The 25,744-nt window shown below is 50.9% G+C and overlaps 3 protein-coding genes across 13 annotated transcripts; 1 reads left to right on the plus strand and 2 right to left on the minus strand.

Annotated features, from left to right (window-relative positions):
* The first annotated feature begins 1,262 nt into the window (after positions 1-1,262).
* On the plus strand, positions 1,263-9,404 carry NDRG2 (NDRG family member 2). 5 transcript variants are annotated; one of them, XM_027083709.1, is made up of 16 exons: positions 1,263-1,336; positions 2,334-2,400; positions 3,128-3,208; positions 3,983-4,088; positions 4,319-4,439; positions 4,622-4,684; positions 5,644-5,704; positions 5,906-5,992; positions 6,186-6,242; positions 6,418-6,521; positions 6,985-7,029; positions 7,328-7,379; positions 7,620-7,667; positions 7,921-7,956; positions 8,110-8,161; positions 8,405-9,404. In XM_027083709.1, the coding sequence occupies exons 3-16, from the start codon at positions 3,134-3,136 to the stop codon at positions 8,569-8,571; spliced, it is 1,074 nt and encodes a 357-aa protein (XP_026939510.1). In that variant the 5' UTR covers positions 1,263-1,336; positions 2,334-2,400; positions 3,128-3,133; the 3' UTR covers positions 8,572-9,404. The 5 variants fall into 5 exon arrangements, with proteins under 5 accessions (XP_026939510.1, XP_026939512.1, XP_026939513.1 ...); XM_027083711.1 differs by having other exon boundaries at positions 1,275-1,336; positions 3,128-3,199; positions 8,405-9,396; XM_027083712.1 differs by lacking the exon at positions 7,921-7,956 and having other exon boundaries at positions 1,276-1,336; positions 8,405-9,396.
* A 6,369-nt stretch (positions 9,405-15,773) lies between these two features.
* On the minus strand, positions 15,774-18,987 carry SLC39A2 (solute carrier family 39 member 2). 2 transcript variants are annotated; one of them, XM_027083721.1, is made up of 4 exons: positions 17,786-18,987; positions 17,467-17,597; positions 17,165-17,212; positions 15,774-16,715 (listed from the first exon to the last, which is right to left on the minus strand). In XM_027083721.1, exons 1-4 carry the CDS (start codon positions 17,892-17,894, stop codon positions 16,083-16,085), a joined length of 921 nt encoding a protein of 306 aa, XP_026939522.1. In that variant the 5' UTR covers positions 17,895-18,987; the 3' UTR covers positions 15,774-16,082. The 2 variants fall into 2 exon arrangements, with proteins under 2 accessions (XP_026939522.1, XP_026939523.1); XM_027083722.1 differs by having other exon boundaries at positions 16,601-16,715; positions 17,165-17,207.
* Positions 18,988-19,121: 134 nt separating this feature from the next.
* On the minus strand, positions 19,122-25,430 carry METTL17 (methyltransferase like 17). 6 transcript variants are annotated; one of them, XM_027083716.1, is made up of 14 exons: positions 25,305-25,430; positions 24,999-25,152; positions 24,776-24,910; positions 23,814-23,892; positions 23,498-23,573; positions 23,132-23,205; positions 22,575-22,669; positions 22,140-22,210; positions 21,842-21,949; positions 21,503-21,571; positions 20,747-20,797; positions 20,399-20,491; positions 19,990-20,174; positions 19,124-19,914 (listed from the first exon to the last, which is right to left on the minus strand). In XM_027083716.1, exons 1-14 carry the CDS (start codon positions 25,383-25,385, stop codon positions 19,809-19,811), a joined length of 1,377 nt encoding a protein of 458 aa, XP_026939517.1. In that variant the 5' UTR covers positions 25,386-25,430; the 3' UTR covers positions 19,124-19,808. The 6 variants fall into 6 exon arrangements, with proteins under 6 accessions (XP_026939519.1, XP_026939517.1, XP_026939518.1 ...); XM_027083714.1 differs by having other exon boundaries at positions 19,127-19,914; positions 23,498-23,579; XM_027083718.1 differs by lacking the exon at positions 20,399-20,491 and having other exon boundaries at positions 19,122-19,914; positions 23,498-23,579.
* Between the last annotated feature and the right edge of the window lie 314 nt (positions 25,431-25,744).

Raw genomic sequence — 25,744 nt, forward strand, 5'->3', positions numbered from 1 at the left:
CCCCCGAAATGGCAACTCGGGAGCCAGGCTGAAGGAGGATAGGGTGGGGACCTCAGGGGGGGAGGGGGCCTGGAAAGGGTGCAGGTGGGGAGAAATTCAGTCTGGTGTCCTTTTGTCTAAGACAACTTTGAATCCCTTTAGCCACATAACGATCCCCTTCTGGGTGGATTTCCTCTTAGGGGCACAGGGAGGGTGCATATAAGTGGGGGGAGGGCAGGGCGAGTGAGGGGTCCAGGACGTCAAACCCACCCAGGCCCTGAGAGACGCAGCAGTGCCTGAGAAACCAGCGCCTGGGCGATGCGATTCCGCCGGGCCGAGCTGGCCTCACCGTCCTCTGGGCCAGACTAGAAGGGGTTAGCTCGGAAGCCACAGGGTCTCTTGGGTCCCAGCCCAGGACACTGCGTCCTCCCCAAGCCCCCACTCCACCTCCACAGAGTTAACTCCACCCCTGCGCCTGTTTACCCAAGAGTCAGAACCCCTGGGGGTCCCTGGCCCCTCCTCCGGCCCCCCCTTGGGGCCTTGACCCGGGAGTCCCCGTTGGCCATCCTCTCCCCGCCCCCCCCCCCCCGCTCCCGCGATCTCCCTCTATTTATAGCAGCCCCCCGCACTCCCCGTACCCCCCTCCCCGCCTTGTTTTCCAACTCCTCAGGGAGCGGCCGGAGAGAAGGCGTCGGGACACTGCGGAGAGAGAGGAGGTACCAAGGGCCCTGGGAGCCCCCGAGCTGGAACTCCTGCGCCCTCGACGCTCCCACCTCCAGCCCCCACCGCCCAGTCCGCGCAGGCACACCTTCCCCTCCCAGCGGGCGAGACCCCCGCCTCCTCAGCAGCGATCCTCCCTTAACCTAGTACTCTGTTTCCGGGCGGGTGGAGTCAAATTCGTGGGATGCCAGCGCCCTGGATTCGCCTCCCTTTTACCCGTCCCCACCTCGGAGTCTGGGGGCGAAGTAAGGAGCCTGAGTGCGACAGGCAGAGCCAGGTCACGGGCGGGGGCAGTGCTGCGGGCGGGCGTGGGGATCCCCCGCGGGATTAAGGGATCCCCGCGTACCCCACAGCCGCCCCGTTGCGGGTAGCCGGGACCAGAGCCTGGAAGCACCCAGCAGTTTGCTTTCCTTAGAGCTCCCTTCGGGCCCCCAGCACAGGCCCTCTCAGAGCGGCAGGCAGCCTGGGGCGGGGGGAAGGGGGGCGTGTTTACAAGGGGTCTGGGGCGGATCTGCTGGGATCCGGCGGCCCGTGGGCGGGCGAGGGCGGGCCGGGGGCGGGTCTGTGGGGAGCCCGAGCCGGGGCGGGCCGGGGAGTCAAAGGCAAGTGAAGGTGGAAGCGGCCGTGGCGGCAGCAGGTAGGGGGAAGGGCGGGCGAGGGGCCGCGGGGCCTGGCTGGCGCCGAAGGGGCCGGTGGCGGGTGGAGGGCGGTTTGATCCCGATCCCTCGGAGATGACGGCTCGCGGGAAGGGGCCCGCTGGGAGGGCCGCTGGGCCGCCGCGCACAAAGGCGGAGGCTCCGCGGGCTGCAGGGCGTGTTTGGGGCGTGCGCGAGGTTGTGTTCGGGGTCCAGGGCGCTCCGCGCCAGCCGCGCGAGCGTGTCAGTCCCCACGCGGACGCGCAGCGGAGGGACTCGTAGGGACAGGTCCCGGGGGCTGGGCCCAGTCAGTCCCTTCTGTCCTACTCATCCCTTCCCAGCCGGCGCTCGGCCTTTGCAGGTCGTCGGGGCAGGCTGGGAAGAGATTGTGGGACCGCCCCTCACTCTCCGCTGCCTCACCCCTTCTCCACTCGCGGACCCACATCGAGACTGGGTGGAGGAGAGAAGCGAAGGCACGAGCCTTAAAAAAAATTTTTTTTTAAATAGTGGAGAGAAACAGCCGTGCTCTGCTACCCCATCTCACTCGAGAGCTGTCAAAAATCTTGGGGATCCCCTAGTCCCCACTTGTAGTTTGCAAATGAGAAATTGAGGGCAAGAGTAGTGACAGGCTGAGCCAAGGTCACACTGGTAGCAGCAGAACCTCGGACTAGAATCCAGAGGTTCTGACACAAGCCATGCTCTTTCCTCCACATCAGCACTTCCTTCTCTCCTCTCCCAGCCGCCCCCCCCCTCCCCGCTCCCCGCCTGGACTGATACCTGCTCTCTGTGTTGCTCCGAAGACCCCTCCAGCCTGTACTGATTCTAGCTGAAGCCTAGGGAAGACTTGTTCACTGGACTCGGGGGTACAAATTGGGGAGGGTTGGTGACCTGGCAAGGGTTGGTGACCCAGGTAGTCCAGGTCTTGGCTTAGGCTTTCTGTCCCTAAAAGACCCAGGGTCTGTCTCCCATGTCATTCACCTCATTGCCTTGTTTTCTCAGACCCCAGAGCCAGGAGGAGTGAGAACCCTGACCCTTAACCCCACTGCATACAGCCAATAGGAGCCCAGTAAGTGACCCCACCCCCAGGCTGCTGGCCCTTTACTGTGCTGGTCTGCACAGGTGCTCTGCTCCTCGCCCTGGTCCCAAAGATTGAATATATGCTAATTTATTCACAGTCAGGAAGAAGAGTCTTGAGAGGAAGGGAGGCACTGAGTCAGTTGGACACAGATGTCCCTTGTCCTTCTTTTCTTGTTTCCCCCTCCCCCTCTTGGTCATGTTACTCAGGTCATTTTTAGCCCCTTTCCCTTTGCGCTGCTGACTTTGGGGCTTTAGTTGAAGGTCACAGTCCATGGTGAACTCTCATTACCCATCCTTAGTATCTTTAGAGTACCGAGTCACTGAGCCACGAGTTTCACCCCCTACCTACCTAACTAGGAGTGTGGGGTGGCCCCTAAATATAGCCTGGGACACCCGAGCTGCACTGCTGCCCCACTCTGGTATTTCCATCCAGGACAGGGGAGCGAGGTCCGGAGGTGTGGGTGTTGAGGGGGGTTGGGGATGGCCAGGCTAAAAGGAAGTGGTGTCCTGAGCCCTCCTGCACAAGCCCTCCTCCCCAGCTGCCTGGATCTGGAGTTGGGGGCAGGAAAGGCTCTCTCTGTGTCCCGGAGTAGTCCTCAGCTCCTGGGGCCCTCTGCGCCCTATTGTCCAGGGCTGAGAGAGGAAGCCAGCTGTTCGAGGAGGTGCGGGGGTATGGAGCCAGCCTCCCCAGTCTCCGTGTTTCCTCACCCTGCCAGGCCACCATGGCGGAGCTGCAGGAGGTGCAGATCACGGAGGAGAAGCCGCTGTTGCCAGGGCAGACACCTGAGGTGGCCAAGGTTATCAGAGACCCTCTGACTCCCAGGGCCGAATTCCAGACCTTCAGGCATCCCCCTCACTCCTTACCTTCCCAAATTCATGATCTCCGTCTAACCACACCCCTGCTTTCTCCACGTCTACCCGCGTTTCTCTCCCCATACACCACAATTGAGAGTCCAGGCTTCTGTCCTGTAACTACGCTAACCTTCATCCTCTCCGTGTCTCTTTTTGTCAATCTCTTTCTGTCTTTGGTCTCTGTTGTTCTCTTTACCTACCTTTCTTTATCTGTATCTGTCTCTCCGTCTGACTCTGCGTGGCTGTGTGTTTCTGTGTGTATCTGTCCGTGTGTGTCTTTCTCCAGGAGGCTGAGTTAGCTGCCCGAATCCTCCTGGACCAGGGACAGGTAACAGCTTGGGGCAGCCGCAGGTGGGAGGAGGGGCCGTCCTCTCCCCAGGAAGGAAAGGGCCGCTACGTGGCTCTCTCACCTCTCTGCTTCCTCTCCTTCTATTCCAGTCCTTTCCTGTCCCCATCTCTCCCTTTCATTCCTTCTCCTCCCTTCTCAGAGTTCCCTGATGCTCTGCGATCTTTCATTATTCTTTTCCACCCTCAAAATCATCTTCCAGTGTCATTTTTACCTAAACTGAATTCTTGCCGATCCTGTTTCTATTTTTTGGTTCCCGTCTCCTCTCTTTCCCCGCCTCCCCTCAACTCCCTGACTTTTGTGGAGGTTCCTCCCCTGCCTCTTTTCCTCTTAGCCTAACTCCTACCTGATGGTGTGACCTGTTTTCCTGCAGACTCACTCTGTGGAGACACCTTATGGCCCCATCACTTTTACTGTCTATGGCACCCCCAAACCCAAACGCCCAGCGATACTCACCTACCACGATGTGGGGCTCAACTGTAAGGACCTTCACTTCCCCTCCCATTTCTTTCTGGGAAGAGGCTGCGGGGAAGGGTAAAACGGTGGTCGGTGTGAGGGGAAGGGTCAGTATGGGAAGGGAGCCATGTGGCACGTCAAGGAAAAGTTCTCTCCTAGCCTGACTGTGGTATGAAAGAAAGAGGGTGGGTTCTGACTTGGGGACATTTTCCCTGTCTAATTCTACTGTTGGGGCGATGGGGATTCTCTTTAGATAAATCCTGCTTCCAGCCGCTGTTTCAATTTGCGGATATGCAGGAAATCATTCAGAACTTCGTGCGGGTTCACGTGGATGCCCCTGGAATGGAAGAGGGGGCTCCCGTGTTCCCTTTGGGGTGAGAATTAGCTCCTTCCCTCCTCATCAGACTGTGAGGCACATGGCAGGCATGGAGAAGATCGGACCGGGGAAGAAGGAAGGGAGGGCGAGTGGTAATTCTGGGAGAGGAAGAGTAGGATACTTGAGGTGGGGGCCGTAAGGGCAGGTTGCTATTTTCCTCAACATTCCTTTCTTCCCCAGATATCAGTACCCATCTCTGGACCAGCTTGCGGACATGATCCCTTGCATCCTGCAGTACTTAAAGTGAGAGGCCTGGGGACCCCTCCAAGCCAGAGTTCTCTTTCCAGCACAAGGTGGCCCTTAGAGCTCCTGTGCCCACCATGGCTCCTGGGCGAGTTCTGTGTGGACTAGAAGTACCCTCCTTTCTCCACGCTCCAATCTGATTGTTGAGAGGAAGTGGGTGGGTGTGGAAAACTGACTTGAGTCAGCAGAGTAGCCCTAAGGGATAGAGGAGAAGAAAAGGAAGCTGTGTGCCTGGCCCTGCCTCAGGCTGAGGAGGGGCTTCTCTGATCTGGAAGCTAGAGAAGAAAGAGGAGGGGGTGGCACAATCCCCGAGGAACCAGACAGACCTCTTTCCCTCCCACCCCCTCTGCCTCCTCTAGACACACACCTGGTGCCCTCGGCACCCTGTGTGTGAGGGGAGTGGGAGAAGGAAAAGAAAGAAACCAGGCAAGGCCTCCTTGCTGCACATGTAGTGCTGATGATGCTGGGCTCTGTCCCTGGCTTGGCTTTTCCTGGGCACCAGGGCCCTGGGCAGCTCTGGTTCACCCTTTGGCTCTCTTTCTCCCCATTCTTCCTGTTGTTCACTAAAGTTGTATCTTTTATTTAACATCTTGCTTCAAGTTCCCTTCTTCCCAGTTCCTCTAGAGGAACCAGGAACTAAAACAGAACAAGTTGAACTAGCTCCTGAAAGTTGAGGATGGACAAACAGCTACATAAGAAACAGTGTCTGGTTGGTTGGCGAACAGGTGTTTCTTTTCAAGACACTCACTCTCCCAGAGGGAGCTGGGGGAAGACTTCAGGGACTGACGCTGACCACCAGTGTCCATTTTTAGCTCCTTGGCACCTTCTTTTACAGCATCCCCCAAAGGAAGGTCCCTTTCTGTCCTTTGTGCCCGTGGCCTTGGGAAGGAGGGTGAGGAGTTTGGAGAGTCAAAGTTTTGGACACCAGGACCCATTAGACCTACATTTCCCTTTCACAGTTTCTTCACAATAATTGGAGTCGGTGTTGGAGCTGGGGCCTACGTCCTGTCGCGATATGCTGTAAGAAATAAAAAACCCCAGACGAGGGAAAGGCAGGTCCAAGGCCCAGGCAGAGTATTGTTTACTAGTGTGTGCTTAGGGGGAGGACGTGCGTAAGAGGGTGGGGAGACAGGCCCCGTGCAGCCTGGGGTGGATGGAGCTCACCGGGGAGGGGTAAGGCCATGTATGCCTCTGATTTCCATTGCTTCTACTGCCCCTCAGCTTACCCACCCGGATACTGTCGAGGGTCTTGTCCTCATCAACATCGATCCCAATGCCAAGGGCTGGATGGACTGGGCAGCCCACAAGGTTTGGAGGGGCCTGTGCGCTGAGATCTAGGGCGGGCTTCCCCCGTATGGGTCCATTCAGGCTCTAACAACATAACTGATTGGCCTGTGAGCTTCAAGGAGGGAGGATGGAGCAGGAAAGAAGCCATGTCACTTTGCCTAGGTCTCTTCTCCACCTAATGTCCTGCGCTTTCTTACCTGCCCTTTCCACGTAGCTAACAGGCCTCACCTCTTCCATTCCGGAGATGATCCTTGGACATCTTTTCAGCCAGGTAAGTGGTTGTGGAAGATGGAAGAAGTAGAGGGGACCAGCAGGGACTGGAATGCTTGGGGTGACTTCCTTACTTGGGATAGGATCCGGGGAGGGAAGAGGGCTTGCCTCTTCGCATCCAGTAACTGTTGACTTCCCTTCCCAGCCCTAATTATTCTCCCTCTTCTTTCCTTCAGGAAGAGCTGTCTGGAAATTCTGAGTTGATACAGAAGTATAGAAATATCATTACACATGCCCCCAACCTGGAGAACATTGAACTGTACTGGAACAGCTACAACAAGTGAGTGGGCATGTAAGAGAAATGTAGAAGCAGTAACGGGGGTCGTGGGAGGCACAGAGAAGGGGAGGGGAGGCTGGGAAGTAGGCCGTGCAAGGCGGGCAGGATTCGGTGGGGAGCTGGGGCAGCTGCAGGACAGACCCAAGGGGGAGAATTATGAGGAGCCGGTCCCCTTGCTCCTGTTACTTCCTTAGATTTTTGGATTCGCAGAAGTTAGATGATCTCGTGTCTTTGTGCCCTTCATCCCCTTCACTGCCCTCTGACCAGGGACCTTGGGCACAAATGACCATAGGGCTCATGCTTGAGGCCTGTCTGCCACCTTCTCCTTCAGTTCCCACCTGTAATCACCAATATTTGACTCTAATTTTGGGGAGGAAGATAACTTCCTCACGGGGGACCTGGCTTCTGTCTGGATGGATAGCACTACTTGCCTAAAATTCCTACTCTTCTTTTGCACCCTCTTTAGTCGCCGAGACCTGAACTTTGAGCGTGGAAGCGATATCACCCTCAAGTAAGACTTTAAGGGATAAAGCTTTGCCTCTCTCCCTGGATCTTCCCTAGGTGCTTCCATCCTTTAGAAGGAGAGTCTTTTGCCAGGGAATTTTCTTGTCACCTGCCCCCCCGCTCCATCCTATTTAGCAAATCACGACCCTCTAGGTCTTACCACTTTGAACCCTGTTAGTGGGGTCAGTGAGGTTCAAAAGGCTGTTTCCTCTTTGGAGCCAACATCTTCCAGCTGCTCTTCTGGGAGAAGACGGGGGAGGGAGTGCCAGGGGCTCACCGCCGACTCCTCGACACTATGCCTCTAGGTGCCCTGTGATGCTGGTGGTAGGAGACCAAGCACCCCATGAAGATGCAGTGGTCAGTAGGGAATCTTGGGGTGGGTGAGGGAGGGTGGCAGTCAGAGGGCTGTCTTGCCAAGAGGCAAGCTCTGTTTGGGACAGGGAGAGCAACTTTGGGGCATAAGAGTTTGATTCCTGGTAAGAAGGAGATGGGTAGGGGGCTGATAAGAAAGAAACTGGGTCTGGGTCCCTGGGTTCCTTGTTTGAGAGGGGCCACAGGGAGTGTGGCCTCATTCATTCAGCCTCTTCCTTACTCCAGGTGGAATGTAACTCAAAACTGGACCCCACCCAGACTTCTTTCCTCAAGGTCAGTAACCGTACTCCACGCCCAGCCTGACTCCTGGCCCCCTGTCCAGAGCCATAGATCCTCTCTACATCCAGCTGCTAGGCTTCCAGGGTCCTACATGGGAGCAAGTGGGTGGGTGGAGTAAAAAAAAAATAAAAAACACCCTAAAGGCCTGGAGTGGGGAACCTGGGGAAGAGAGACCCTCTTCTACCTCTCGGCATGGCTTTTTATTTATGTGTGTATCACTTTTTCTGGATGGCTGTCTCCTGAACAGATGGCTGACTCCGGAGGTCAGCCCCAGCTGACTCAGGTGAGTACCCCTGCCATCTGTGGGGTGGGCTATTAGTGGCCCTGAACGATAGGCTTTGCCACACACCCCATCTCTAACGTGCCACGGCCGTGAGCTCTAGCTCAGCTTCTAACCTCCCCTCGCTGTCTCCCTCTCCTCATTTTACTTTTACAGCCAGGCAAGCTGACCGAGGCCTTCAAGTACTTCCTGCAAGGCATGGGCTATAGTGAGTATGTGGGTCAGAGGCTGTCATGAGGACAAGGGGTGTTGGCACAGGAGGAGGGAGGGGCGCTGAGGGGAGCAACCCATTTAGGCTTATTCCTGGATTTACAACCATCTGCAAAATCAAGCTCATTGACCCCCTGGCCCCATCTATAACTCTCATCTCCAGCCAGGCACCCCACTCTGAGTTCCCAGCCTCTCTTCCCCTCTCCTCTCTGACTGCCTGCTTCTCCTCCTGTCTCCACAGTGGCCTCGTCATGCATGACTCGCCTGTCCCGGTCGCGCACAGCCTCCCTGACCAGTGCCGCATCCCTGGATGGCAACCGATCCCGTTCTCGCACCCTGTCCCAGAGCAGCGAGTCTGGGCCTCTCCCTTCAGGGCCCCCAGGGCACACCATGGAGGTCTCCTGTTGAATGACCCTTGTTGCCCTGGGTGTAGGACCCAGCCCTCATCTCCCCCAGCACTAACCTGGGAGGTGCGTAGGGCACTGGGCCAGAGTGAGCAAGGGAAGCGGGGCAGATCGTGTGTGGAGAGGAACTTGATCTTTGATTGCTACCCTAACCTTGACCTCTAACCTGTGATTCCCCTCAGCTCCTGGGAGAGATGTCCTAATATCTCTTAGGGACCCAGACCCCTAAATGACCCCCCCTCCATCATGGTGTTAAGGCAGAGAAGGCACGTATCCCCTCTCCCCACTCTGGGTGTCTGTAGCTAAGGGATGAGAGGTTGTTGTAGTTGTCCGTGGCGTCTCCTCCAGACTCTGCCTCCTTTTGCCATATTGCAAGAGTCGGGGGCTCGGGGCCGGGGCACCACTCACCAAAGCTGATATGGCTTCTCATGAACCCTTCAGACTGCTGAAGGGCATGGGCCTAAATGAATGTGTGTCGGGAGAACTGCTTATGGGTTCGTGGTCCTCAGGATGTGACAGAAACATTCAGTGTGGAAATGGAAGCTGGAATGGGAAGTGGTGGGCAGTGAACAAGTGTGACAGAAGGATTGGAGCTGGGCAATAGGAAGGGGGCTGGGGCCATTGGCTGCTCTAACTTTGGTAGCTGTCTAGACAGTGTGTGTCTAGAGTGGGAGGCGGGGAGGGAGCCAAGCTGGGCAGGGCTGCTTGGGGTTTGGCATCGCGGTGGGAAGGGCTGCCTTGGGGTTCTGACCACAGTGCGTTATGTGTGGGGGGCGCCCTCCTGTCTCCCACAACTTCTGCTGTAACAATAAACTGTAGAGGAATCCGAGTTCCATTCTTCTTCTTTGTCTGAGTATGCCTGCCTCATGCCCCTTTCCTGCCCTCTCCCTGCCCAGCTCTCACATTCTCTTCTCAAAGTGACAAAAACCATGGGAGAGGGCATATATAGCATAGACACACCACAAAATGTGACCTCATAGTTACTGGTCCCTATTCCAATAGGATGGTATTGTCCTCGATATTGATAGTATTTTCAAGTTTGGGGTGGGAGGAGCTACTCAGATCTTAGGATACTTCATATCTGTGGAATGGACCATTGAGAAATGCCACAGGATTTCAGAGACGTCACCAACATCGTGATCTTAAAGAAGGAAGCGTAGAAAGCTGACTAAGTGTTCAAGGACATCTCGTGACTCATTTTCTGGCAGGATCCTCCCTAGGGTCACCAGATTCCATTTTAGATGGTTCGATACAATCAGTAGACCAGGCCTCATGCAGTTGCTAGAGGCGTTGGGTTGCTCACAGTTGATCCCAATAGGAAGACTCCTTCAGGAGAGTCACAGCCAAAAAAAAAAGACTTCCTCTCAGAAATCTCTCCTTTGAATCAGGGAGTTAATTAGACTATGTTTGTGATTCTCTGAGAAGCTTTTCAAGTATGAACAATCATCAAGAGGACTTCAGATATTTTGTGGCTGATGCAGGCTGATTCTTGGGCTCTTGGGGCACAAGAAGTATAAATGAGGGCTTCCCTTGTGGAGCAGTGGCTAAGAATCCGCCTGCCAATGCAGGGGACACGGGTTCGAGCCTTGGTCTGAGAAGATCCCACGTGCCGCGGAGCAACTAAGCCTGTGTGCCACAACTACTGAGACTGCGCTCTAGAGCCCGTGAACCACGACTACTGAGTCCACGTGCCACAACTACTGAAGCCCACGTGCCTAGGGCCTGTGCTCCGCAACAAGAGAAGCCACTGCAATGAGAAGCCTGCGCACCACAATGAAGAGTAGCCCCCGCTCACTGCAACTAGAGAAAGCCCGTGCACAGCAACGAACACCCAACACTTAAAAAAATAATAATGAAGTAAAAATGAGACGGAACCATATAGCATTATTGGCAAGAGGATTGTGGGTAGACTATTACAAGGTCATTTGCCAGACTGCCTTATAGAAACCCCACAGGCAGTTTCCTCAGTGGAACTGAGCTGAGGACTAATGCAGCTTGGTGTCTGGTGCCAACACACTGGCATAAAAGTGGAGCATGGAATATGTTCTTGAACCTTGAGCTTTTCCTCACTCTCTCTCCCAGGACCAAGTCTATTTTAAATACAGTAGGCCAGGAGCAGAAGGGGGCAGTATTAGGTGACCAGCAGAGTTATACAAGTTATAGAGCTAGTTATTGATGGTGAGGGTGTTGGCTAACCACACACAGGGCAGACAGCAAGCAGTGCTTAAATGCCACACTAAAGAAAAGAAACAGCATCATTGGACTCAGTGGACCAAACAGCTCCTAGATAAACATGAGGAAAAGGCAAAGAACTCACAGCCTTGACCGGCAATAGCTGCTGTTGCTCGTTATGGAAGGGAAGGCAGGTCCTCTCGGTACATTTGCCTGAAAAGATAACACTGTTAGGGTAATCTTTTTTTTTTTTCAATTTTTTTTTTTTTTGAGGTACACGGGCCTCTCACCGTTGTGGCCTCTCCCGTTGCGGAGCACAGGCTCCAGATGCACAGGCTCAGCGGCCATGGCTCACGGGCCCAGCAGTTCCGCGGCATGTGGGACCCTCCCGGACCGGGCACGAACCCGCGTACCCTGCATCGATAGGCGGACTCTCAACCACTGCGCCACCAGGGAAGCCCTGTTAAGGTAAGCTCTGCAAGAGGGAGTAAATTACAGTTGTGCGTACATAGGAGAGAGCGTGTGTATGTATCTGTCATGGAGGATGTGTGTGAAATGGGTGGTGACTGTGTGTCTCTCTCTCCTACAGATGCCTCTGCATCTATAAGAAACCCAAGAGTTAGGTAGAGGGAGAGATGCTGTCTGCTGGGAGCAAGGGAGAAGGGCTTTGCTGTCCTTGACTGACCTCTCTACTTTGCTGGTCCTGCACACTCCAGGCTAGCCCATGGGGATTCAGTGCCCCCCTGTGGTTGGCATGGTTCTTCCTAACTTTCCCCAGCTCCCAGGTCCCTTCCTGAGTCCCCCACTGTTCTTTGTGATTCTAGCAGTAGCTATGGCGGGAGGGCCTGATACCATGGTCAGCAGTGGTCTGTGGCTCCTGCCCATTCTCAAGATCGGAGCTCAGAGGCTCAGAGGAGAGGTGGGGTGACTTCACAGATGTTGAACCGCAAACTACCGCCCTTTTGTCTCGGCTTCAGGCTTAGGACTCTGTTTCTCCCTTCCTCTCATTTTCAAGGAATGTTTCCCTGACTTTAGGAACAGAAGCCCAAGATAGCTAAGCAACGGTGCTATGGGAAGGAGATTAAAACTAGAAGAACACGGTCATGAGAGCCTTGGGTTGTCAGCTTGAAAATTCTGGAACTCATAAAGAGATATTAAAGGGTGATTCTCTAAAGGAACACACAAAGCAGTGAAACTACAGCCAGAGGGATAGATGTTAAGCTTTAAAGAGTACTCCTCTAATAGGGAAAAGCCAAAGTGGGAGACATGACCTTTCTAGAGAGATTTTAGGACTAACTGGAAAGTGAGAGTCTATTCTGACCAGAGGCCAGGGGTGTGGTCAGGGTAAACCATGCCCACAACAATGTAGTCGTTTGCACACTTTCTCCTCACCAACATCAGAATTTTCGGCCAGTTGGATAAATATACAGTAAAAGTAGAATGCTTTCTGTTTTTGACATTCAGTGAGTCTAAAGACAGTAACTCAGAATAAAACTGAAATAAAAAGGAAAGGATTGACAACTGGCGTCTTTAGATTTAGTCCTTAAGCATCCCCACAGACTGGGGGTGGGCATAACCCCTGTCTGCACCCCTTTGGCTTCACCTTTGCTAGTAACCATGGGCTCCTCCTCAGGTCAGCGGGGGGAATGTGAGGGTATCTGGCCGGTCGGCACACTCACACGTACCAGCCCACTCCAAATCTGGCAGCTGTTTCTTGTACCCTGTCACCCAGAGCCAGGGACCGTTTCCTCTGGTGAGGGAGACAAGACACTGGAAAGCTGTCGTTCAGGGGAGGGCGAAGTGGCATGAATTGTCTCCTAAGAATTAGTCTGGAGCTCTTTGGTTTTTGTTCCTGGGTGTATCTTGTTGACGTGTGTTCTCTAACTGGCCTCCTGCCTGGCTCTGGGGTATTCACAAAACTCTGGTTTCCCTTTGATGCTGTTCCCCGTCTCCCCTTCTTCACAAATTCTTATCTTACAACTGCAATATCCAAACCCAATCCTCAACTTGTAAGCAAAGGAAAGGTGGAAAGCTCCAGGCGGTTGCTTCAGAAAATCATTTATTGGTGCAGAAATGGAAAGCTGGCTCAAAGCGGGAGGGCAATTGGAGGTCTCATTCTTTTGTTTTTGTTTCTGTTTAAATATAAAAAAAATAGATGGGGTGGAGAACGAGGGGTGGGGAACGGACACAGGAGTTGAGAAGACTTGAAAACTGATTCACATAAACTCTCTTGTGACTATTCCAACCAGCTTCCCCTCTTATCTGCTTTCCTAACCTGTATATCTTTGCTCCTATTTTTATCTTTCAACTCTCATGATTCTAATTTCCTTCAGTTACAACCTATCTCTCAAGGATGAGACAATCAAGGTTCACTCCTGAATCTGGCTTCTAGTCACCATGCCCCAGCTGACTCAGCTGTCCCTCCTGTCCCATGGTTCTCATGCCTGTTCTTATTCCATTCTTCCTCATTTCCAGCTCATTCAGAAATCACGTTCATCTTCCGCTCCCTTAGAGCCCTCTCTGGCTCCTTGCTGGAGATTCAGAGCTTTCGAAAATGATCAAGATTGTTCCTTTTTCTGATCCTGATGTTCTCTCTCTGCAGCATTCCCTAGCTCTATTCTAGCTCTCGATACAATATAGTTCAAACTAAAGATGGTTCCAGTCCTGGTTGGTAAGGATCTTGGGAAAGGAAAAGGAAATGGTCATTGGAAGGATGGCTGAAAGCAGAGGCTACAGGGAAATCTACAGGCCCCTGGGATGGGAGGGGGCAAAAAAATGCATGACCCACCCATGCTTGAAATCTCCAGCCTCTGCTCACTGACCTCAAATGCTGATAGCATTAGTGACCCAGAAATATGTGAAAAGCCTCGGAATCTGGTTTTTTTTTTTTTTTTGCGTTACGCGAGCCTCTCACTGTTGTGGCCTCTCCCGTTGCGGAGCACAGGCTCCGGACGCGCAGGCTCAGCGGCCATGGCTCACGGGCCCAGCTGCTCCGCGGCATGTGGGATCCTCCCGGACTGGGTCACGAACCCGTGTCCCCTGCATCGGCAGGCGGACTCTCAACCACTGCGCCACCAGGGAAGCCCGAGCCTCGGAATCTAATGTGCTTCTCCTCAAGCCTCCTTTCTATAGTCATACAAATCCTCTGTACCAGAAATAGCTCTCTAACTGCCATATAATCATGTCCTTCCCAATTTCTCCTTCCAAAGTCTGGGCAAGATCACTGGAGTTGAAAGCAGCAGAGAATCGATGGTGTGTGGGACGTCTTCTGTTTGCCTCCCCAGACTTCTTTAGGATCTGCACCTCACAAGGCTAACCTGTCTGCAGTGCACCAACAGACATTTTCGTCCTTAGCTTCTTTGGTTTGGCTTCTTTCATTCTTGGTTTGGGTATGGCCGACAGGAGACGTTGGCAGTAGGTCAGAGAGTAGAAGGAGAGTGAGGGTATTCCTCTGGCTTCCTCCTGGTCAGGTCCCTGCAGGTTGCTTGCATCCCTGCACCAAGGCCACACCTCTTACTGGATGGCCCTCTAGTTTCTGGTAACTGCTCCCTCTGTTCAGCCTAGGTAACAGCATTATTATGCAGCCCCAGGGAATTACACCATCCCTTGTTGCTCTAAGCCCTGCCCGAACCTTTCTATATACTCCCTTTATTAAACTTGCCTCACTTATCCAATGTGTTCTCTGCTTTCTTATGAGACCCTAACGAAGAAGATGGGGAGGGAAAGGTAAGGAAGAAGGGAATCTACATCTTGAGCTTTTCTTAGAATCACAGAAACACGGGTTTGAACCCCAGCTAGCTATCAAGTCATTTCACTTTTCTAAATGCACTTCCCTAGACTTAACAGGGATAAGATATACCTGGCAGGGTTGGGAAGGGGAGATAATGTATGTGAAAGCAATAGCGCAGTGCCAGGTGCTCAATGTAGAAATTCTATTATTACTACCTGTGAGTGTATTCCATGTGAGAGCATTTAATACTGAAGGGAAAATGGAATAGGATGGTGCTTCCGGGAAGTTATTTCCCATGTCAGACATTTTTATTTAGCTTTGCCTGAAGCTTGCCTTCTCACTGATCCCTGTGTGTGTACGCTGGGCTGGTGAGGAGGTTTGTGTATCTTAATTTATGGGGAGGGGAATGGGATGAACAGAGGACAGACTGAGACAAGAATGAAACTCAGGAGACCTTGTCCGTGTTAAGGCCACTTGGGCTTCCACACCGAAAATATGAGAAGGGGCAAAGTGGTAAGCTGTTGAGCTCACAGGGCACACCTTCTCTTTCCCAATTTCTCCACTAAGTCTGATATATTCCTCCATCTCGTGGGTCAGGGGCTGGGCAACAGCCACCCTGCTCCTCCTCAGTTGCACATAATGTATATGTCCTTAGCAGCTTTTAAGAGAAGCAACACATTGTGGGAGTTACTCAACTGAAAGGCAAACTGTCCAGCAGGGAGGGGCTGGAGCCCTAGCGGCAGGTCAGGCATGCAGAAGGAAAAGCGCTAAGTCGTGGCAGAGCCAAGCGATCACCCCAGGCATTTCTCTGCTGCCTTTCTCCCTCTCCAAGCACACTGCTTCTTAATCCCTCAGCACAAGGCAGCTGGAGGGAGAGCAAGAGTGGCCCTGAAGCCACACAGGGCTCAGCGTGAAACGTAGGAACCAGATGGAAATAGGCTCCATTTAGCCTTATCTCAAGAGTCTGTTGGACACTTTGTGGGAGACTGGGAGTGGGGTGGGTGTGGTTAGCATAGGAAAAAAATCTGGATTCCTGTGGTTTCTGTTTTTTAACCTCTTCTCTCTAAATGCTGGGAACTCTGGCTCAGTTTCTCAACACCTGTACATAAGGTGGTAGTAGGTTGTTGGAATTTCAGCAACGCTCCCATGTCTTGAGAGGCATGGCCTGCAACTGACAGAATGGCTGAGGGCCCAATTCCAGAAAAGAAGACTGCATCCCACACTCACCCTTCCTGCTCTCCACTCCACCACCTCCTGTACCAGGTACCTCCTAGGCAACCCGGAGAAATGAAGTATAGCATGGCTGAAGGGGAAGGATAAAATGGACATTTTATTACATACAGTAGGATAAACGGGACAAGAGTCAAATCTGGAGTGATGGTCTTTATATCAGTCCTCCAATTTACAGGCACTCAACTGAAACATCCTTTTCTCAGTCCTGCATGAGAAATGGCATCTCGCGTAGCGAAAAGCTGGGGTCCAGGTTACGGAATGATGCCTCGTGAATGTCACTTTGTCTCAGTGAAGAAATGTCAGAGGGCTAAGGTCATTTGGGAGGCATCTCTTGGGGGTAGGGAGGTCATCTTAGATCCATCAGAAAAGTCAGGAATCTCTCAGGCCCACAAGGCAATAAAGGCCATGAAAGCAAAACCGGCAGCTACACAGCCCCACTTGGCCAGAGGGGCTTCAGGACCTGCGAGCTCCCGGGGCAGAATTTCCAGGAAGGTGACATATAGGAAGGTGCCAGCTGCCATGCCTTCTAACACAGCCTGGGCCAAGCCTTGCCCCCCTTCAGAGACTCCCTGAGGCACAGCCAGCCCTAGGGCTAGGCCCAGGGGGGACATGAGAGCTAACGACAGTATGGACAGCATGGCCCAACGTGATCCAGTGCCTACCTGCACCAGCCGCAGTCCTACACCAAACACTACGAGCCCCTTGTGAGCCAGGATGGCAAGACAGAGCTGCACGGTAGCTGCGACTGTTGGCTGCAGTCCCACAGCTAGACCTTCAAACACGGAGTGAAAGGAGAGTGAGAGCAAGAGGACGAGGGCTCGCAGGGGACCTCGTGATGGTGAGGGTAGAGGTCCGTGGCTATGGGGTTCAAGGACATTAGCCATACCCCATTCTTGCTCCTGCACTTTTGATCTTCCAGCAGCCCCAGGACAGCACTGCAATGCCAGTGACTCCAAAAGGAAGACAAAGAAGAAGCCCAGGGAGATGATGAGCTCTCCATAGGGATACTCCATCTAGGAACAGAAAGAGGGGTTGTGAGATGGGAAAGAAAGGGAAGAAATTGCATTGGATGGACATGGGATTGGGAGACTGAAGAGAATGGGAAGTGTGGTAATAGAACGAAAAAAAGGGAAATGAAGCCAGGAGTAGACACGGACATTCGACAACAAGAATACCACAGGGACTAAGGGAAACAATATCAGTAGGTTTAAAAATATGGGAAAATGATATGAAGCATGTCAAAGGGTCCAGAGAAAGAATGGAAGGCTAAACAAGAGTTCTTTCTGGGGTTTCATAAGCCCAAAAGGATTGGGTGGCTCCTCTTCTCCCCCACAATGCCGCAGCTGAGGAGCAGAAGGAATTCCTGGAATTCCACACATAAATCCTCTCAAAAAGGTCTGGGCATTAAAGGCATCTCTGGTTCTCCTTACTCTCCAGGTAGGGGCTGGTGGGAGATACTTACATAAGCTGAATCAGCATCATCAGAATTCCCCTCACTGTTTGTGCTGTTCTAGGGAGAAAAAAAAGCACAAATTAGACGAGGGAAAGAGCAGCTCAGCTTCCTGTCCTGTGCCTTCGGCTCCATCACTTTCCTTAAAGGCCAATCTGACCTGTTTCCATCATTCCGCGCAAGAGCTGTCATCTTCCCTGTTGTTCCTCCCGTGTCCTTGGCTTCATTACTTTCCCCCTTTCTTCATTACTCTCCCTGGTTCTGTTCATCATTCTGGCCTCACAGCCCTGCAGCTCAGCAACTCTGCTGCTCACCTGTATCACCAACTTCTGGATCTCTGATTCAATTCCCCCCAAGGCTTCAGCAGTCATGTGCATGAACCCCGCTCCCAGGAAAACGCCAGCAGAAGTGCAGCTCAGGAGGCTGAGGACCCGGCGGTGACGACCTAGTAAACAGCAGGAGTTACAATCCAGCTGGCAAAGAGGAGACAGACAACAATGACTAAAGAGCCACAGGCAGCACCCCATGTCCCAAGCTTGGGGATGATGAGAGAATCAGAGCAAGATATCAGGACAGGGTGACAAGGCTGAGTCAGACTTAGGTTATGGGGACAAAGACATGGTCGGGCTGTACCTGTGGCAGTCTGGAACCATTTGAAGCAGATGGGGAAAAGGCCACAGACCAGAGTGAGAACCAGCAGGGAAAACAGGCAGCCAACTTTTACTCCTAGTAGTGGCTCCATCCTTATGGTACAGGGTAAGTAGAGGCCTCAGGATAACAAATGGAGTGACAATCTTCGCAGCAGGAGTGGGGTCTCAGGTGGTCAAAGCCAGAGCCTCCACTCGTCTCCGTTTCAGAAGGCTATTGGGTCTTCTGGTCTGTGTGGCCTCTTCTTGCGCAGACTTGCATAGAAAACTTGCTCAGCCCCAGCTTCCCGCCCTTCCCCTACATGGAGGCCCCTCCCCTGGCTGACGCCTTCCTGAATTTAGAAATCAGAAACTCCGGACTCCCTGCCAGGCACAGCCTGGTGCTGTGTCTTCTCCTCCTTTTGAATGCTCTGACTAACCCAAGGGCTGTGGAGTCTTAGTTCTCATCTGGGGCTGTTCTAATCCAAAAAGGGAGTCTATGGTAGCTCTCCCCGGCTGTTTTGTGTTGGGGACAATCTGGTCCTGCCTCACTCAGGACATTTGATCTAAGTCTTCCATACCCTCTCTACCCCACCTCAAGTCTTATAGGTTGCTATGCTGATACCTGAACTGCACCCTTTCAGAGGGGATTTGGGGCCACTTGGGGTGAGGAGGAGGGCCTGGGAAGTGGAGCTGCCAGCACTCTGTGGGAACTAGCAGAGGAGGGGGACTCCCCTCTCCCATAACCCCAGAAAAATAGCTCCAGGCATGGAAATGTCTAGAAGGAAGATTTCTAGTATTACAACATCAATACTGTTATAACTTTTGACTATGCCTGTTTCCTGATATAAATTATAGGAGAGGGACTGAGAGTTTTAGGACAAAGAAAGTTGCTCTAGCTCTGAAACAGCAAGGCCTAAGGGAAAACTGAAGGCTCCTGCCTGGATATATGAAGGTGGAGATAGATTCAGGCCTGAGGGGAATCAACTCTTGAGAGAAATTTATGAAGTGAACTCTGAGGGAGCTGAGAAAGTTGAAAGGAAAGGAGAAAAAAACAGAAGCCAAGCAGCTGCTGATTCCCCTATTCAGGTGGCCTGCCTAACAACCCTGAGACCTGTTGAGCCAGTTCTCAGGGAGCTGGGGATGGCTTCCCCCACTACTCCAGATTATCTCCAGGACTCCGTGGGAAGTCCTGGAATCTGGTGGCAGCAGCAGGATTCTTCCAGGACAGGGTGAGCTGGAGATGTGTGTGGGAAACACTGAAAATCTGAGGATTCTCTTCATTATAGGATAGGCCATGACAACAGACTTCTACACCTTTTAAGAATCACAAGATCCACTTCCATTCTTTGAAAACTTTTAATTATTATTAAAACCTAAGCAAACACAGCTATATAGGGGTACTGTTGCTGAAACTCAGCCTCTGTTCACCAGTGCTGAACAGAGACACAGAGACAGAGTTTTCGGTGAAGTATAAAAGAGTAGCTTTTATTGCTTTGCCAGGCAAAGGAGGCCACAGCAGGCTAATGCCCTAAAGACCGTGCCCTCCCTTAAGAGAGAACAGCAAGGGGTCTTATAGTTTGGAAGTGGAAAATAGGGCCATAGATAAGGATCAGGGTAGATGCAAGCTTGCATTCTTCACTTCTGGAAAATTTCAAAGCTCGTGTTAGGTGCTCTCCTCTCCAGACTGGTTCTGGTGGTCCTTGAGATTATCGCACGGTGACCTTCTTTCTGGAATGAACAATGCTCACAAGGGAAGGGAGTGTTAGGGAGTGTTTCCTTGGAGGAGTAAACACCAGGAGCATAGTACAATTCTAGCTAGAAGGCAATCATTTGCAAAGTGCAATTAAACAAGAAAGAAAAGCATCTGTGAAAGGATGGTCGAGTGAGCTAAAAGAATAAGGCCTACTATAATGGAGGCTATTTTAACTAGTTTTTTGCTGTAAAAGTACCAGCACTCCCATCCTGGATACCAGGTAGCTTCAGCCTTGGCAGTCATGATAGAAGAAAACACATGTTACACATCCTTGTCAACTCTCAGGGGGATCTTGAGCAGGTGATGGAGGAAGCTCAGATGGCGTGATCACAGGTAAACGATCTCCCCAGGAGCTGACACGGGCACAGCGATACAAATCCCTATATAAAACAGAGGGTCAATGTGGGCTGCAGGTTCTTGCTACCTTCCACTAATTTTGGTCACACCCTCTATACCTGCCATGTCTGCGGGCTGTGATCACAGCATGCTGCATATGCCCATCTGGACAGCACAGGTGACAATGCACATGGCGTGGCCGTTTAAGAACAGGCTGAGTGATTCGGGGCCAGCGATTAGCCTCCTCCGGAGACCCTCGAGCAAGGATTACCATCGAGAACTTTTCCTCCTTTGGCTTCTTGTTCTAAGATAAGGATATAGAGATGGCTTAGAGGTAAAAGACAAGGGAAAAAAAATTTTTGAACCCCACTCATACAGCGCTTTTCATATTCTATAAGTCATGCACATTCAGGGCCTAAAATCTCCAAGCTATTCTCTGAATTTTCCAAATCCTCCCACCTCTGAGTCTTTTTCATTGTTCCCTCCCAGGCTACTTTCTCCCTACCACAGTATTCCCAGAGTACATACCCAGCTGAAGGGGATGGGATGGTAGGCCTGGGAAAAGCTACAGGCCAGGGGCTTAGAGGCTGTCAACTGGGGACAGGGAAGTTCATGGGGACACTGTGAACACAAACAAAAGACATGACGTAAGACAAAAGAACAGATCATAAAACCGAAAAACTAAGAGTGAGAGTCAAGAAGGGCTAGGGATAAGGGAGCACAGGAGCAGAGGGTAGGAAAGCCAGAGGAATCACTAAGAAAGAAACTGGAAGGGACACAAAGTAGTGGAGGTGGCTTAGCTTTACTCTCTTACTTTTCCTGGCCACAGCTGAGTTCAGATCTTTGCATGCTGGGAAAGGGAGAAGTAATACTCACCGGGGCAAAGACAAAACCAGGTCGAGGGTCCAAAGGTGACTTCTCTTTTCCCTGAAATCAAAGGAAATCAAAAAAATTAGGTTGGGCCTGAGGGGTCTATTCTCATAACTCAATCTCTGCACTCAGTAAATTGAGGACTCCTCTAACATTCAATTCTGGTAATTATTAACTATGTTCTTTGAATTAAGCTGGCTGCTTCTTTAATACTCCAGACAAAGAACTTTCTCTTTGCAGCAGGAGAAAGGCAGAAACTTGGCACATAGTATGGTGCTCTCCCTTGTCAGCAACCTCCACTCTCAAAAAGATCCCACTCTAAATAAAACAATTAAATTTATGATTATACACTGGCTCATACTGTCCCAAAGAGATAAGGTTCTCGGCTCAGAAATGCCCTGGATCAGGAGTCGGCAAACATGTTTTTTTTTAAAAGGCCCGGAGAGTAGGCAAAATCTGTTTCTTTCCTAACTATTCAACTGCTGTTTGTACTGTGAAAACAGCCATAGACAACAGACATACAGCCACAGACATACAAACAAACACGGCTCATATAAAAACAGGTGGCGGGCTGGATCTGACCCACAGGCCCAAGTTTGCCAACCACTACCCTATATCATAATGACTTCATATGCCTACTATCTTGAGAATTATCCTCACCATTGTATGACAGAGTCCCTTCAGTTTTCACAGGCGTGCCAGTAACTGGTGAGAACAGGTAGGGTATGGAGGGTAAGGTGAAAAAAGGAGAAAGAACCTTACGTTAAGGACCAGGTTCCTGGCGTCCATGAGAAGGGAGTGCCCAGCTTTTGTTCCATTCTCCACCAATATCTGATTACAAAAGCGGAAAATAAGAAGCCCCAAATTACATGAAAACATAAATGTCAGTAGCTCTGTAAGCACATTCCCAGATGGAATAGGGATCCTAAAGAAATGGGCATTATATACAAGATGTGGATGGGGACCCTACAAGAGGGACAAAGGGATCTATATAAGAGAAAAATGGTCAAGAATGAAGACAAGCTCCAATGGGGAGAAGGAAAGCCATGAAACCCATGAAGCTGTTTTAAAACTTGAAGGGAAAAAGGGGTTTCTACTCACCAGAAAATGACCTGTCTTGCGCCACAAGGTTTGGACTACGTCAGTGCGGTTGGCCTTGCTGGGCAGTTCACTGAGAGAAAAGGCTGATACCACCACATCAAATTGTACCTGGTGCACAGGACAAGGAACATGACAGACCTGACATGTCCCTCTTCTAAGAGTACAACAAAGGTCTATCCCACTAAATTTCTTCTGCTTTCTTTTATTTTCTAACACTTAATGCTAGGTTGCAAAGCCAAGGCCACAGTTTTCCATGTGCATACTCCACATTTAGCATACTTTAAACATCGCCACTTGCCTTGGGTGATACAGGTAGAAACTGTCTGAAAAAGACACCTGGCACATAAGGCATCCCAGATCCTGAACCACCTGTAGAAGTAGAGATGTGGCAACTATGAGTGTACAGGTGTAAACTGAAGTGACATTCCGATAAGAAACATGGCCCCAAGAACAAAGAAAAACGCTAGCTGAGGGTGAGATGCAATAGAGTAAGCAACTATAAAAAAGGGCCGGGAGAATACTGGGTCACCTGTCCTGTTATTCTTGTCCTACCCATTCACAGTCCAACGAAGGCCTCCAGCACCTTCTGCTGGACTATCGCATTGGAAGATCAGACTCATTTTTAACTTTTAGCCCTCTCCACTACTCCCCAATAAAAGACCCTCTCTTGTACTCCTTTGCTTTTTAAATTCCTTCAACTCTGGAAAAGCCCTTCCTTATACTTTGTCCTCACCTTTCAGTAGCTTTTCTGCCAATTCCAACATGGCTGCTGAGCTGTCCACGCACATATATTCCCGTAGGCTCTGGCCCCAAGTACTATGAGCAGCCCTAAAATGGCAAAAAATAAATCGCCAGCCCTCATGACAGAATCACCCTTGCGAGAGACCCCTCTGTTCCCAACCCACCCCTGGAGAAACACAGTGCTATGTTAAAATAGTTGGAAAAACTAACAGTGTTATTTTCTTATTTCATTTACAACTCCTTAAAAAAAGGCAGACTCAAAAATTATTTGTGCACAAAAAAATCTTGATGATATGTAAAACCTCCACCCTAGACTAAATTCCTTTCCTTTTTTATCCTTCTAATCATGGATCTTGTTTTCACTTGACATTTCTTTATGTTCTGACCCTAATCCATATACCTTCTCATGCCTTGTCTCATCTGAGGGAAGAAACATTCCAGTCTCCAACTTCCCTATTCTCCCTCTGGTTCTCCAGTCTCTTGATATTGACGTGGTATAAGCATGGCTCTCTAGAACTAGAAGTGACAGAGAAAGAGAAAGAGACTCACCAGGTGACAGAGCCAGTACCTGAGCCAAAGTCCATCAAGGTTTGCGGCTGGAACTCTGGAAGTCGAGCTTGGATCTAAAGAAATATACAACACCCCACAGTAGACGCTTGGTAAACATGAATTAGGGGGCCACAACAGAGAAAATGAGATATGAATGCCTTTTAAGATTCAATGTAAATGCTTTATAGAATAGAAAGCTCTTAAAACAGTGCTTCTAAACCTTTCTTGGGTCAAAAATTCCTTTCAGAGGATAGAGAACCTCCTAAAAAAAAAAAAAAAATGCACATGCAACGTCCCAAGTATCCTACCCCAGAAGACTACTTTATGAATAAAAGAACTGACGGTAGGAAATTGAGCGAATTTCACCTCATGGAATGCCCTGGAGACTGCTGCAAAGCCACCATCCAGTCTTGCTGCCATATACACCAGGCTCAGTCCCTCACTGTAGCTGCCAGAAAAACCAGAGTCACACCACTGGGAAACAACCTCTATCCCGTAGCTACCCTCTGACTTTTAGGAAATGAAATCTTTGGAAAGGGCTCTTCCAGCTCAACACTTTCACTTCTCAACACAGAAGAGTCCTAGGGAGGCTTACAAGCCAGGTCACTTTTTTCAAACACAAAATTGTGTAACTGTACTTCCCCAAGTCTCCTTCTTCTGCAGCCCTTCTAGTCTCCCTTACCTCAACTCTTGCCAATGATAGGTAGTTCTACGCAGAGCATGCAGCACTTCTCCACAAAGTTTTTCCATCTGACATGAGTCTGGGGTGAGAACAAGGACTGGAAGTGAGGACCTAGGAAGAACAGGGCTCAGATCCAATATTTGAATAGACTGTCTGCCCATTCATCCCCAATTCCCACCTGGGAAAAGCCTCAAAGCTTAAGAGAGAAGTCAAACCTAGAGAAAAGTTTCAGGTAAGAATAACAATGACCACCACCACCACCAAAGTGTATCAGATAGTATATTTCCTCTAACAGCAGTTTATTCAACTCAACCAACTCTATCCCACAGGTTTGTTCTATATTAAAAGGAGGTATAACAAAAATTTAAAGGATAGGATAAACACAGTATTTTGTGGATTTCTTCACCTCCCCAAAACTTAATATTGTGACGTCTCCAATCCTCCTATAGGGAGGAAAGGGGCTTGAAAAACTAAAATCTCATGATTGTGTTTTGTTCAGTACTATCTTATCTACCGAGCACCTACTATGAACCAGATCCTATGAGAAGTTCGGAGAATACAAGATGAATAAAAGGCAGGTCTCTTAATGAGAGACAACTCATAACCATAAAAATAACCTGATAAATTATTCTCCTTTCCCTGCAGTGGGTTTTAGTACTGGACATGAACTTTATTTTACTTGAACAAAAACTTAGATGGTCTTAATCCAGTGGACTGGGAGGACAAAGCCAAAGATCTAAGTTTCGACAGGATACTGAAGCACTCACTGACTTTTACTCAAGCCCCACGCGCAATCTCTGAAATAATGTCTTCTCTTAGTAAGGCATCATTGTAATAACTGCTCTCGCCAGAAAGTCACATAAGAAATTGCAGTATCTATTTAAGAGGCTGCGAAATTATTTCTTGCTCTTCATTTCCCTCTGCTTTTTCAATTTGGCCTACTCTTTATTCTTAAGCCCTACCTGCGTTTTCCAGGAATTTTTTCTCAAGATGGACAGCCCGTCTTTGCAACTCCTCTGGCTCTACAGGTAAATGCCGACTCCAGAGATAATTGGTCAGTGCTTGCACCTGCTTCTCCATATTGGGCATCGAGCTCTCTAAGGACCAAAGATGAAAAGTGGAATCACTTGCACGCAGGCCCACTTTCTGCTTCTTCTCGAGCCTCCATTTCCCCCCGTTACTCACCCAGCAGCAGTAACTGCGCGGCGTCAACCAATACTTGCGGCAGCCGCACGCGCGACAGCTGCAGGATGCCGGGGTGTCGGCGATGGGACCTCTTCCCCAGGAAATCAGACTTGTTATCCACCTGGGATACGCCGGGCACGAGGGCAGCGAGCGCCTGCAGGCCGGGAAAGAAAAGCTGATTGGGGGGGCAGAAAGCATGGCTGCAGACGCTGGCTAAGGGAGGGGCGGCCGAGAGCGGTCCTCCTCGGAGCGGAGCTGTTTCTGAGACCCACAGCCTCTTCGACAGCAGGGAAAGTAAGCACTCACTCGGGACTGGGTAACTAGTCCGAGGCCGCGGCGCCATCTGCCTAATGTCAGCAGATACTCCGCTCCTCTAGCGGTCGCCATGGAGCCAGAGGTGAACCGGAACCGGAAATTTAGGTGCAGTGACCCTCTCACTCGCCGCGGCGAACATCCTCCGCGGAACGTCGGCGAGGGACAGAATCAGCCAATGAGGAGAACGAGTGCTTGCTAGTAGCCAATAAGCAATCGATATGTAAAGCTCCTTGAAGAGCGTACGTGCGCCTCAGTTCGGACGTAGCGAGCCGGAAGCGAGGTGGCCTCGACTCTGTGTTGGGATTTGTCTCCTCCTCCAGGAATCTAGAGGGCGGGAGGGGGAAGGGGCGGGCCCTTTGCTGCGGTCTCTAGAAACGCGTCAGAGACCCGCGGAGTCTGTGTTTGTATTAACTACCTGTGGTGGTTTTTTT

This window comes from Aethalodelphis obliquidens, unplaced genomic scaffold (assembly GCF_003676395.1).
Source record: "Aethalodelphis obliquidens isolate GAN/ISIS:26980383/991018 unplaced genomic scaffold, ASM367639v1 scaffold51, whole genome shotgun sequence".
In the NCBI taxonomy this organism is placed as follows: domain Eukaryota; kingdom Metazoa; phylum Chordata; class Mammalia; order Artiodactyla; family Delphinidae; genus Aethalodelphis; species Aethalodelphis obliquidens.